The following is a 14367-nucleotide window of genomic DNA, read 5'->3' as shown; positions in this document are numbered from 1 at the left end:
CCCATGTTGCAAATGGTTTTGGTCCTAAATGACATTCTAATCCCTTTAACAGATCACAACCTTTTGACCTGGGGCTCTGTTCAAACCCAGTGCACTATAGGGACTAGGGTGTCATTTGGGATGTAAACTTGTTTTTGTGAAGCCTCAATGTGATCAACACAAGTCTCTCTCTGGCCTTCACAGTAACCATGTCGTCTATTTCCCATTTTCATCACACTGTGTTTACGCACGCACACACACACACACACACAGACACACACACACACACACGCACGCACGCACGCACGCGCACACACACACACACACATACACACACACACCGAAACAACACACACACACACACACACACCGAAACAACACACACACACGGTTGTTCCCGCTGGCTGGTTTGCCAGGTAAAACGAGTGGGCTGTGTTATAACTTTTGAGAGGTGTGGTCTGAGTTGAGGATACATGTACTGAATGGTTTTGGAGGCTTTGGAGTTCAAGATTCCTTCCTGCCGAGTGAAGTCAAAAAGATCCAGCTCAAAACGACTTTGTGAAGTGTGCAGCTATTTCTTCAATTCACACGGGACTTTATTTTGCGACAACCGTGCAGAGTCAATCGCATTTGTGAAGCAGAACTGCGTTGCGGGAGGAAATGTCTTTTTCCTGGTCGTTAAACTTCAGCTGACGAGAGGCTGCGTCCGACTGTCACTTGAACAGCGTTTATTCCAGCTATTTCAGCGTCATTTGAATTTGATCAAAGGTCATTATAAAGTTTACTAATTTACCTTTTATTGAGATTGAAAATATTTTTATGGAATAAAAGTTTTCGTTTCACGGAATTTAAATTAAAACCCTATAACATTATCAAGAAAAACATGTATATGGGCATCTTAGTTGCCCTGTGCATATTTGCACTACTGTAGCCCGTGTTCAAACAATTCCATCAATTTTGCGCATGTGTTGCGGCAAAGAGGATTGTTGGTTTAAATCCAGTTACCAAAATCAAATACCACAAGGCTATTTCCCTGGAGGTCACTGAGTTCCCCCCCCCCCCAAAAAAAGAGTTCCCTAAACTAACATAAAGAGTGAATGATGCAGGGAGCTGATGAGTTGAAGTTGGGTAATCCTATCTATCTATCTATCTGTCTATCTATCTGTCTATTCAATTCAATTCAATTCAAGGGCTTTATTGGCATGGGAAACATATGTTAACATTGCCAAAGCAAGTGAGGTAGATAATATATAAAGTGAATATATAAAGTGAAATAAACAATAAAAATTAACAGTAAACATTACACATACAGAAATTTCAAAACAATAAAGACATTACAAATGTCATATTATACATATATATACATATATATATATATATATATATACAGTGTTTTAACGATGTACAAATGGTTAAACTACACAAGGGAAAATAAATAAGCATAAATATGGGTTGTATTTACAATGGTGTTTGTTCTTCACTGGTTGCCCTTTTCTCGTGGCAACAGGTCACAAATCTTGCTGCTGTGATGTCACACTGTGGAATTTCACACAGTAGATATGGGAGTTTATCAAAATTGGATTTGTTTTCGAATTCTTTGTGTATCTGTGTAATCTGAGGGAAATATGTATCTCTGATATGGTCATACGTTGGACAGGAGGTTAGGAAGTGCAGCTCAGTTTCCAACTAATTTTGTGGGGAGTGAGCACATAGCCTGTCTTCTCTTGAGAGCCAGGTCTCTTTCTATATCTATCTATCTATCTATCTATCTATCTATCTATATATGTATCTATCTATCTATCTATCTATCTATCTATCTATCTATCTATCTATCTATCTATCTATCTATCTATCTATCTATCTATCTATCTATCTATCTATCTATCTATCTATCTATCTATCTATCTATCTATCTATCTATCTATCTGTCTGTCTGTCTGTCTGTCTGTCCGTCTGTCTGTCTGTCTGTCTGTCTGTCTGTCTGTCTGTCTGTCTGTCTGTCTGTCTGTCTGTCTGTCTGTCTGTCTGTCTGTCTGTCTGTCTGTCTGCGTGAGCATAATGCAAAATGACATCCATTCCAATTGGATATAGGGTAATTTTATTCCTGAGCTAAAGGAGAAATCTGTCGACTTTGCATGAAAATGTGCTTGGAAGTTGAAAACACGAGCAGTGGGTTGTTTCCTTGGAACTGTAAACAGCCACTGAGTAGGATGGCACTAGGTTTCATGAAGGATTCTGGCCAATGCTTCATCTAGATTGGTTTGGGCTCCCACAGACATCTTAACTCATCTTAACTCATCTTAACAGATCTTAATAAAACACATCTTAACAGATCTTAACAGATCTTAACTCATCTTAACACATCTTAACTCATCTTAACACATCTTAACTCATCTTAAACACATCTTAACTCATCTTAACTCATCTTAAACACGTCTTAACTCATCTTAACACATCTTAACACATCTTAACTCATCTTAAACACATCTTAACACATCTTAACACATCTTAACTCATCTTAACACATCTTAACACATCTTAACACATCTTAACTCATCTTAAACACATCTTAACTCATGTTAACTCATCTTAAACACATCTTAACTCATCTTAAACACATCTTAACACATCTTAACACATCTTAAACACATCTTAACACATCTTAAACACATCTTAACACATCTTAACTCATCTTAACTCATCTTAAACACATCTTAACACATCTTAAACACATCTTAACACATCTTAACTCATCTTAACTCATCTTAAACACATCTTAACACATCTTAAACACATCTTAACACATCTTAACACATCTTAACTCATCTTAAACACATCTTAACACATCTTAAACACATCTTAACACATCTTAAACACATCTTAACACATCTTAAACACATCTTAACACATCTTAACACATCTTAAACACATCTTAACACATCTTAAACACATCTTAACACATCTTAACACATCTTAAACACATCTTAACACATCTTAACTCATCTTAACTCATCTTAAACACATCTTAACACATCTTAAAAACATCTTAACACATCTTAACTCATCTTAACTCATCTTAAACATATCTTAACACATCTTAACTCATCTTAACTCATCTTAACACATCTTAAACACATCTTAACACATCTTAACTCATCTTAAACTCATCTTAAACATATCTTAACACATCTTCAAAATTTGATTTGGGGATCGATGAGTATGGGTGAATCACTACATCTCCACAATTTACCCCTAGCAAACCCCAACAGTCTCCCAAACTATAACACTGGCCACGAGCCAACACCACCGCTCTCCGATCCACTGTACCTACCAAAATCAATATTGACTCAAGTTATTTAGCAAAACTCGATACAGGTTGTTAAGCCCGGCCAATAACTTTATTTCCTTCTCCCTCATCTCTCCCTCTACACAAGGCACCTCTCCCTCTACACCAGGAATCTCTCCCTCTACACCAGGAATCTCTCCCTCTACACCAGGAATCTCTCCCTCTACTGCAGGAAGCTCTCCCTCTACACCAGGACACAAAGGAGAGGAGGGATTCCATCGTTCATCCATCTTACCCAAGGCTCCACAGTTGAAAAGGTCATCAGTCTGTCCATCCATCTATTCATCGATCCATTAATCCATTCATCCCTCCCTCCATCAGTCATGATATCCTGGGACTGGCTAAGGGGAGCGTCCATGCTACTGGCGTTCCACGCCTCCGTCTCCACGGTGTTGATTGGGAACGGTAACCGCGGTAACGGTACGGCCCTTGGCTGGGATGGTATTCTGGAGAAGTACTTTGTTGAAGAGGGGGACTGGTGGCAGGCCAAGCAGAGAGGGAAGAGGGCCATCACAGAGGCAGACATGAGCGCCATACTAGATCTGCACAACAAGCTAAGAGGAAAGGTCCACCCACCTGCTGCTAACATGGAACACATGGTAGGGGACACGCACACACACACACACACACACACACACACACACACATACACACGTATGCACGCATGAACACACACACACACGCACATCCTGTAGATACTGTAGTTAGTGGTATACTGTATACTGTAGATAGTGGTATACTGTATACTGTAGTTAGTGGTATTCTGTATACTGTAGTTAGTGGTATACTGTAGATAGTGGTATACTGTATACTGTAGATAGTGGTATTCTGTATACTGTAGTTAGTGGTATTCTGTATACTGTAGTTACTGGTATACTGTAGATAGTGGTATACTGTATACTGTAGATAGTGGTATACTGTAGATAGTGGTATACTGTATACTGTAGATAGTGGTATACTGTATACTGTAGATAGTGGTATACTGTATACTGTAGAGAGTGGTATTCTGTATACTGTAGTTAGTGGTATACTGTAGTTAGTGGTATACTGTATACTGTAGATAGTGGTATACTGTAGATAGTGGTATTCTGTATACTGTAGTTAGTGGTATACTGTATACTGTAGATAGAGGTATACTGTAGATAGTGGTATACTGTATACTGTAGATAGTGGTATACTGTAGATAGTGGTATACTGTATACTGTAGATAGTGGTATACTGTAGATAGTGGTATACTGTATACTGTAGATAGTGGTATACTGTAGATAGTGGTATTCTGTATACTGTAGTTAGTGGTATACTGTATACTGTAGATAGAGGTATACTGTAGATAGTGGTATACTGTACACTGTAGATAGAGGTATACTGTAGATAGTGGTATACTGTATACTGTAGATAGTGGTATACTGTAGATAGTGGTATACTGTATACTATAGATAGTGGTATACTGTATACTGTAGATAGTGGTATACTGTAGATAGTGGTATACTGTAGATGGTGGTATACTGTAGATAATGGTATACTGTATACTGTAGATAGTGGTAAACTGTACACTGTAGATCATGGTATACTGTAGATAGTGGTATACTGAATACTGTAGATAGTGGTATACTGTAGATAGTGGAATACTGTATACTGTAGATAGTGGTATACTGTAGATAGTGGTATACTGTATACTGTAGATAGTGGTATACTGTAGATAGTGGTATACTGTATACTGTAGATAGTGGCATACTGTATACTGTAGATAGAGGCATACTGTTGATAGTGGTATACTGTATACTGTATATAGTGGTATACTGTAGATAGTGGTATACTGTAGATAGTCGTATAATGTATACTGTAGATAGTGGTATACTGTATACTGTAGATAGTGGTATACTGTATACTGTAGAGAGTGGTATTCTGTATACTGTAGTTAGTGGTATACTGTATACTGTAGATAGTGGTATACTGTAGATAGTGGTATACTGTATACTGTAGATAGTGGTATACTGTAGATAGTGCTATACTGTATACTGTAGAGAGTGGTATTCTGTATACTGTAGTTAGTGGTATACTGTATACTGTAGATAGTGGCACACTGTATACTGTAGATAGTGGCATACTGTAGTTAGTGGTATACTGTATACTGTAGATAGTGGCATACTGTATACATTAGATAGTGGATACTGTATATTGTAGATAGTTGTATACTGTATACTGAGATAGTGGTATACTATAGATAGTGGTATACTGTATATTGTAGATAGTGGTATACTGTAGATAGTGGTATACTGTATACTGTAGATAGTGGTATACTGTAGATAGTGGTATACTGTATACTGTAGATAGTGGTATACTGTAGATGGTGGTATACTGTAGATAATGGTATACTGTATACTGTAGATAGTGGTATACTGTATACTGTAGATAGTGGTATACTGTAGATAGTGGTATACTGTATACTGTAGATAGTGGTATAATGTATACTGTAGATAGTGGTAAACTGTACACTGTAGATCATGGTATACTGTAGATAGTGGTATACTGAATACTGTAGATAGTGGTATACTGTAGATAGTGGAATACTGTATACTGTAGATAGTGGTATACTGTAGATAGTGGTATACTGTATACTGTAGATAGTGGTATACTGTATACTGTATACTGTAGATAGTGGTATACTGTAGATAGTGGTATACTGTATACTGTAGATAATGCTATACTGTATACTGTAGATAGTGGTATACTGTATACCGTAGATAGTGATATACTGTATGCTGTAGATAGTGGTTTACTGTATAATGTAGACTGTAGATAGTTGTATACTGTAGATAGTTGTATACTGTATACTGTTGATAGTGGTATACTGATTCTGTAGATAGTGGTATAATGTATACTGTTGATAGTGGTATACTGTATACTGTAGATAGTGGTATACTGTAGATAGTGGTATACTGTATACTATAGATAGTGGTATACTGTATACTGTAGAAAGAGGTATACTGTAGATATTGCTATACTGTATACTGTAGATAGTGGTATACTGTAGATAATGGTATACTGTATACTGTAGATAGTGGTACTGTATACTGTATATAGTGGTATACTGTAGATGGTGGTATACTGTATACTGTAGATAGTGGTATACTGTCTACTGTTGATAGTGGTATACTGCATACTGTAGATAGTGGTATACTGTATACTGTTGATAGTGGTATACTGTATACTGTAGATAGTGGTATACTGTAGATAGTGGTATACTGTATACTATAGATAATGGTATACTGTATACTGTAGATAGTGGTATACTTTAGATAGTGGAATACTGTATACTGTAGATAGTGGTTTACTGTATACCGTAGATAGTGGTATACTTTAGATAGTGGAATACTGTATACTGTAGATAGTGGTTTACTGTAGATAGTGGTATACTGTATACTGTAGATAGTGGTATACTGTATACTGTAGATAGAGGTATATTGTAGATAGTGGTATACTGTATACTGTAGATAGTGGTATACTGTATACTGTAGATAGTGGTATACTGTATTTAGTGGTATACTGTATACTGTAGATAGTGGTATACTGTATACTGTATACTGTAGATAGTGGTATACTGTATACTGTAGATAGTGGTATACTGTATACTGTAGATAGTGGTATACTGTATACTGTAGATAGTGGTACTGTATACTGTAGATAGTTGTATACTGTAGATGGTTGTATACTGTATACTGTAGATAATGGTAAACTGTATACTGTAGATAGTGGTATACTGTATATTGTAGATAGTGGTATACTGTATACTGTAAATGGTTGTATAATGTATACTGTAGATAGTGGTATAATGTAGATAGTGGTATACTGTATACTGTAGATAGTGGTAAACTGTATACTGAAGATAGTGGTATAATGTAGATAGTGGTATACTGTATACTGTAGATAGTGGTATTCTGTATACTGTAGATAGTGGTATAATGTATACTGTAGATAGTGGTATACTGTATACTGTAGATAATGGTATACTGTATACTGTAGATAGTGGTATACTTTAGATAGTGGTATACTGTATACTGTAGATAGTGTTATACTGTGTACTTTAGTTTAGTGGTATACTGTATTCTGTAGTTAGTGGTATACTGTATACTGTAGATAGTGGTATAATGTAGATAGTGGTATACTGTATACTGTAGATAGTGGTATACTGTATACTGTAGATAGTGGTATACTTTAGATAGTGGTATAATGTATACTGTAGATAGTGTTATACTGTGTACTTTAGTTTAGTGGTATACTGTATTCTGTAGATAGTGGTATACTGTATACTGTAGATAGTGGTATGCTGTAGATAGTGGTATACTGTATACTATAGATAGTGGTATACTGTATACTGTGTACTGTGGGTTAGTGGTACACGGTATACTGTATACTGTAGGTTAGTGGTATACTGTATACTGTAGGTTAGTGGTATACTGTATACTGTATACTGTAGGTTAGTGGTATACTGTATACCCTATACAGTAGGTTATTGGTATACGGTATACTGTATACTGTAGATAGTGGTATACTGTATACTGTTGATAGTGGTATACTGTATACTGTAGATAGTGGTATACTGTATACTGTAAATAGTGGTATACTGTATACTGTTGATAGTGGTATACTGTAGATGGTGGTATACTGTATACTGTAGATAGTGGTATACTGTAGATGGTGGTATACTGTATACTGTAGGTTAGTGGTATTCTGTATACTGTAGATAGTGATATACTGTAGATAGTGGTATACTGTATACTGTATACTGTAGGTTAGTGGTATACTGAATACTGTATACTGTAGGTTAGTGGTATACTGTATACCCTATACAGTAGGTTATTGGTATACGCTATACTGTATACTGTAGATAGTGGTATACTGTATACTGTAGATAGTGGTAAACTGTAGATAGTGGTATACTGTATACTGTAGATAGTGGTAAACTGTAGATAGCGGTATACTGTATACTGTAGATAGTGGTAAACTGTAGATAGTGGTATACTGTATACTGTAGATAGTGGTATACTGTAGATAGCGGGAAAAACTGTATACTGTAGATAGTGGTAAACTGTAGCTAGTGGTATACTGTATACTGTAGATAGTGGTAAACTGTAGATAGTGGTATACTGTATACTGTAGATAGTGGTATACTGTAGATAGTGGTATACTGTATACTGTAGATAGTGGTATACTGTATACTGTAGATAGTGGTAAACTGTACACTGTAGATCATGGTATACTGTAGATAGTGGTATACTGAATACTGTAGATAGTGGTATACTGTAGATAGTGGAATACTGTATACTGTAGATAGTGGTATACTGTAGATAGTGGTATACTGTATACTGTAGATAGTGGTATACTGTATTCTTTATACTGTAGATAGTCGTATACTGTATACTGTATACTGTAGATAGTGGTATACTGTAGATAGTGGTATACTGTATACTGTATACTGTAGATAATGGCATACTGTATACTGTAGATAGTGTTATACTGTATACCGTAGATAGTGATATACTGTATGCTGTAGACAGTGGTTTACTGTATAATGTAGACTGTAGATAGTTGTATACTGTAGATAGTTGTATACTGTATACTGTTGATAGTGGTATACTGATTCTGTAGATAGTGGTATAATGTATACTGTTGATAGTGGTATACTGTATACTGTAGATAGTGGTATACTGTAGATAGTGGTATACTGTATACTATAGATAGTGGTATACTTTATACTGTAGAAAGTGGTATACTGTAGATATTGCTATACTGTAATCTGTAGATAGTGGTATACTGTAGATAATGGTATACTGTATACTGTAGATAGTGGTACTGTATACTGTATATAGTGGTATACTGTAGATGGTGGTATACTGTATACTGTAGATAGTGGTATACTGTCTACTGTAGATAGTGGTACTGTATACTGTATATAGTGGTATACTATAGATAATGGTATACTGTATACTGTAGATAGTGGTATACTTTAGATAGTGGAATACTGTATACTGTAGATAGTGGTTTACTGTATACCGTAGATAGTGGTATACTTTAGATAGTGGAATACTGTATACTGTAGATAGTGGTTTACTGTAGATAGTGGTATACTGTATACTGTAGATAGTGGTATACTGTATACTGTAGATAGTGGTATACTGTATACTGTAGATAGAGGTATATTGTAGATAGTGGTATACTGTATACTGTAGATAGAGGTATACTGTAGATAGTGTTATACTGTATACTGTAGATAGTGGTATACTGTAGATAGTGGTATACTGTATACTGTAGATAGTGGTATACTGTATACCGTAGATAGTGGTATACTTTAGATAGTGGAATACTGTAGATAGTGGTTTACTGTAGATAGTGGTATACTGTATACTGTAGATAGTGGTATACTGTATACTGTAGATAGTGGTATACTGTATTTAGTGGTATACTGTATACTGTAGATAGTGGTATACTGTATACTGTATACTGTAGATAGTGGTATACTGTATACTGTAGATAGTGGTATACTGTATACTGTAGATAGTGGTATACTGTATACTGTAGATAGTGGTACTGTATACTGTAGATAGTTGTATACTGTAGATGGTTGTATACTGTATACTGTAGACAATGGTAAACTGTATACTGTAGATAGTGGTATACTGTATATTGTAGATAGTGGTATACTGTATACTGTAAATGGTTGTATAATGTATACTGTAGATAGTGGTATAATGTAGATAGTGGTATACTGTATACTGTAGATAGTGGTAAACTGTATACTGAAGATAGTGGTATAATGTAGATAGTGGTATACTGTATACTGTAGATAGTGGTATTCTGTATACTGTAGATAGTGGTATAATGTATACTGTAGATAGTGGTATACTGTATACTGTAGATAATGGTATACTGTATACTGTAGATAGTGGTATACTTTAGATAGTGGTATACTGTATACTGTAGATAGTGGTATACTTTAGATAGTGGTATACTGTATACTGTAGATAGTGTTATACTGTGTACTTTAGTTTAGTGGTATACTGTATTCTGTAGATAGTGGTATACTGTATACTGTAGATAGTGGTATAATGTAGATAGTGGTATACTGTATACTGTAGATAGTGGTATACTGTATACTGTAGATAGTGGTATACTGTATACTGTAGATAGTGGTATACTTTAGATAGTGGTATAATGTATACTGTAGATAGTGTTATACTGTGTACTTTAGTTTAGTGGTATACTGTATTCTGTAGATAGTGGTATACTGTATACTGTAGATAGTGGTATGCTGTAGATAGTGGTATACTGTATACTATAGATAGTGGTATACTGTATACTGTGTACTGTGGGTTAGTGGTACACGGTATACTGTATACTGTAGGTTAGTGGTATACTGTATACTGTAGGTTAGTGGTATACTGTATACTGTATACTGTAGGTTAGTGGTATACTGTATACCCTATACAGTAGGTTATTGGTATACGGTATACTGTATACTGTAGATAGTGGTATACTGTATACTGTTGATAGTGGTATACTGTATACTGTAGATAGTGGTATACTGTATACTGTAAATAGTGGTATACTGTATACTGTTGATAGTGGTATACTGTAGATGGTGGTATACTGTATACTGTAGATAGTGGTATACTGTAGATGGTGGTATACTGTATACTGTAGGTTAGTGGTATTCTGTATACTGTAGATAGTGATATACTGTAGATAGTGGTATACTGTATACTGTATACTGTAGGTTAGTGGTATACTGTATACTGTATACTGTAGGTTAGTGGTATACTGTATACCCTATACAGTAGGTTATTGGTATACGGTATACTGTATACTGTAGATAGTGGTATACTGTATACTGTAGATAGTGGTAAACTGTAGATAGTGGTATACTGTATACTGTAGGTTAGTGGTATTCTGTATACTGTATACTGTTGATAGTGAACTACTGTAGATGGTGGTATACTGTAGATAGCGGTAAACTGTAGATAGTGGTATACTGTATACTGTAGATAGTGGTATACTGTAGATAGCGGTATACTGTATACTGTAGATAGTGGTAAACTGTAGATAGTGGTAAACTGTATACTGTAGATAGTGGTATACTGTAGATAGCGGTATACTGTATACTGTAGATAGTGGTAAACTGTAGATAGTGGTATACTGTATACTGTAGAAAGTGGTAAACTGTAGATAGTGGTATACTGTATACTGTAGATAGTGGTATACTGTAGATAGTGGTATACTGTATACTGTAGATAGTGGTATACTGTATACTGTAGATAGTGGTGTACTGTATACTGTAGATAGTGGTATACTGTAGATAGTGGTATACTGTATACTGTAGATAGTGGTATACTGTATACTGTAGATAGTGGTATACTGTATACTGTAGATAGTGGTATACTGTATACTGTAGATAGTGGTATACTATAGATAGTGGTATACTGTATACTGTAGATAGTGGTTTACTGTATATTGTAGATAGTGGTACTGTATACTGTATATAGTGGTATACTGTATACTGTAGATAATGGTATACTGTATACTGTAGATAGTGGTATACTTTAGATAGCAGTATACTGTATACTGTAGATAGTGGTATACTTTAGATAGTGGTATACTGTATACTGTAGATAGTGTTATACTGTGTACTTTAGTTTAGTGGTATACTGTATTCTGTAGATAGTGGTATACTGTATACTGTAGATAGTGGTATAATGTAGATAGTGGTATACTGTATACTGTAGATAGTGGTATACTGTATACTGTAGATAGTGGTATACTGTATACTGTAGATAGTGGTATACTTTAGATAGTGGTATAATGTATACTGTAGATAGTGTTATACTGTGTACTTTAGTTTAGTGGTATACTGTATTCTGTAGATAGTGGTATACTGTATACTGTAGATAGTGGCATGCTGTAGATAGTGGTATACTGTATACTATAGATAGTGGTATACTGTATACTGTGTACTGTGGGTTAGTGGTACACGGTATACTGTATACTGTAGGTTAGTGGTATACTGTATACTGTAGGTTAGTGGTATACTGTATACTGTATACTGTAGGTTAGTGGTATACTGTATACCCTATACAGTAGGTTATTGGTATACGGTATACTGTATACTGTAGATAGTGGTATACTGTATACTGTTGATAGTGGTATACTGTATACTGTAGATAGTGGTATACTGTATACTGTAAATAGTGGTATACTGTATACTGTTGATAGTGGTATACTGTAGATGGTGGTATACTGTATACTGTAGATAGTGGTATACTGTAGATGGTGGTATACTGTATACTGTAGGTTAGTGGTATTCTGTATACTGTAGATAGTGATATACTGTAGATAGTGGTATACTGTATACTGTATACTGTAGGTTAGTGGTATACTGTATACTGTATACTGTAGGTTAGTGGTATACTGTATACCCTATACAGTAGGTTATTGGTATACGGTATACTGTATACTGTAGATAGTGGTATACTGTATACTGTAGATAGTGGTAAACTGTAGATAGTGGTATACTGTATACTGTAGATAGTGGTAAACTGTAGATAGCGGTATACTGTATACTGTAGATAGTGGTAAACTGTAGATAGTGGTATACTGTATACTGTAGATAGTGGTATACTGTAGATAGCGGGAAAAACTGTATACTGTAGATAGTGGTAAACTGTAGCTAGTGGTATACTGTATACTGTAGATAGTGGTAAACTGTAGATAGTGGTATACTGTATACTGTAGATAGTGGTATACTGTAGATAGTGGTATACTGTATACTGTAGATAGTGGTATACTGTATACTGTAGATAGTGGTGTACTGTATACTGTATACTGTAGGTTAGTGGTATACTGTATACCCTATACAGTAGGTTATTGGTATACGGTATACTGTATACTGTAGATAGTGGTATACTGTATACTGTAGATAGTGGTAAACTGTAGATAGTGGTATACTGTATACTGTAGGTTAGTGGTATTCTGTATACTGTATACTGTAGATAGTGATATACTGTAGATAGTGGTATACTGTAGATAGCGGTATACTGTATACTGTAGATAGTGGTAAACTGTAGATAGCGGTATACTGTATACTGTAGATAGTGGTAAACTGTAGATAGTGGTATACTGTATACTGTAGATAGTGGTATACTGTAGATAGCGGTATACTGTATACTGTAGATAGTGGTAAACTGTAGATAGTGGTATACTGTATACTGTAGATAGTGGTAAACTGTAGATAGTGGTATACTGTATACTGTAGATAGTGGTATACTGTAGATAGTGGTATACTGTATACTGTAGATAGTGGTATACTGTATACTGTAGATAGTGGTGTACTGTATACTGTAGATAGTGGTATACTGTAGATAGTGGTATACTGTATACTGTAGATAGTGGTATACTGTATACTGTAGATAGTGGTATACTGTATACTGTAGATAGTGGTGTACTGTATACTGTAGATAGTGGTATACTGTATACTGTAGATAGTGGTATACTGTATACTGTAGATAGTGGTATACTATAGATAGTGGTATACTGTATACTGTAGATAGTGGTATACTGTATATTGTAGATAGTGGTACTGTATACTGTAGATAGTGGTATACTGTTTACTGTAGATAGTGGTATACTGTATACTGTAGATAGTGGTATACTGTATACTGTAGATAGTGGTATACTATAGATAGTGGTATACTGTATACTGTAGATAGTGGTATACTGTATACTGTAGATAGTGGTATACTATAGATAGTGGTATACTGTATACTGTAGATAGTGGTATACTGTATACTGTAGATAGTGGTATACTGTAGATAGTGGTATACTGTATACTGTAGATAGTGGTATACTGTATACTGTAGATAGTGGTATACTGTATACTGTAGATAGTGGTGCACTGTATACTGTAGATAGTGGTATACTGTATACTGTAGATAGTGGTATACTGTATACTGTAGATAGTGGTATACTATAGATAGTGGTATACTGTATAC

General features: G+C 35.2%; 1 protein-coding gene across 1 annotated transcript in view; it reads left to right on the top strand.

Annotated features, from left to right (window-relative positions):
- The first annotated feature begins 478 nt into the window (after window positions 1-478).
- Window positions 479-14367, top strand: part of LOC110512106 (cysteine-rich secretory protein LCCL domain-containing 1) — a 66472-nt gene continuing 52583 nt past the window's right edge. The window contains 2 exon segments of the mRNA XM_036945664.2: window positions 479-747; window positions 3414-3924. Of these exon segments, the coding sequence (XP_036801559.2) occupies window positions 3649-3924 (276 nt within the window). The 5' untranslated portion in view covers window positions 479-747; window positions 3414-3648.

The sequence above is a fragment of the Oncorhynchus mykiss genome, chromosome 15, assembly GCF_057628025.1.
Source record: "Oncorhynchus mykiss isolate SJ-2025 chromosome 15, ASM5762802v1, whole genome shotgun sequence".
In the NCBI taxonomy this organism is placed as follows: domain Eukaryota; kingdom Metazoa; phylum Chordata; class Actinopteri; order Salmoniformes; family Salmonidae; genus Oncorhynchus; species Oncorhynchus mykiss.
Note: the sequence above shows the minus strand (reverse complement) of the source record. Positions and strands in the feature narration are given on the sequence as shown.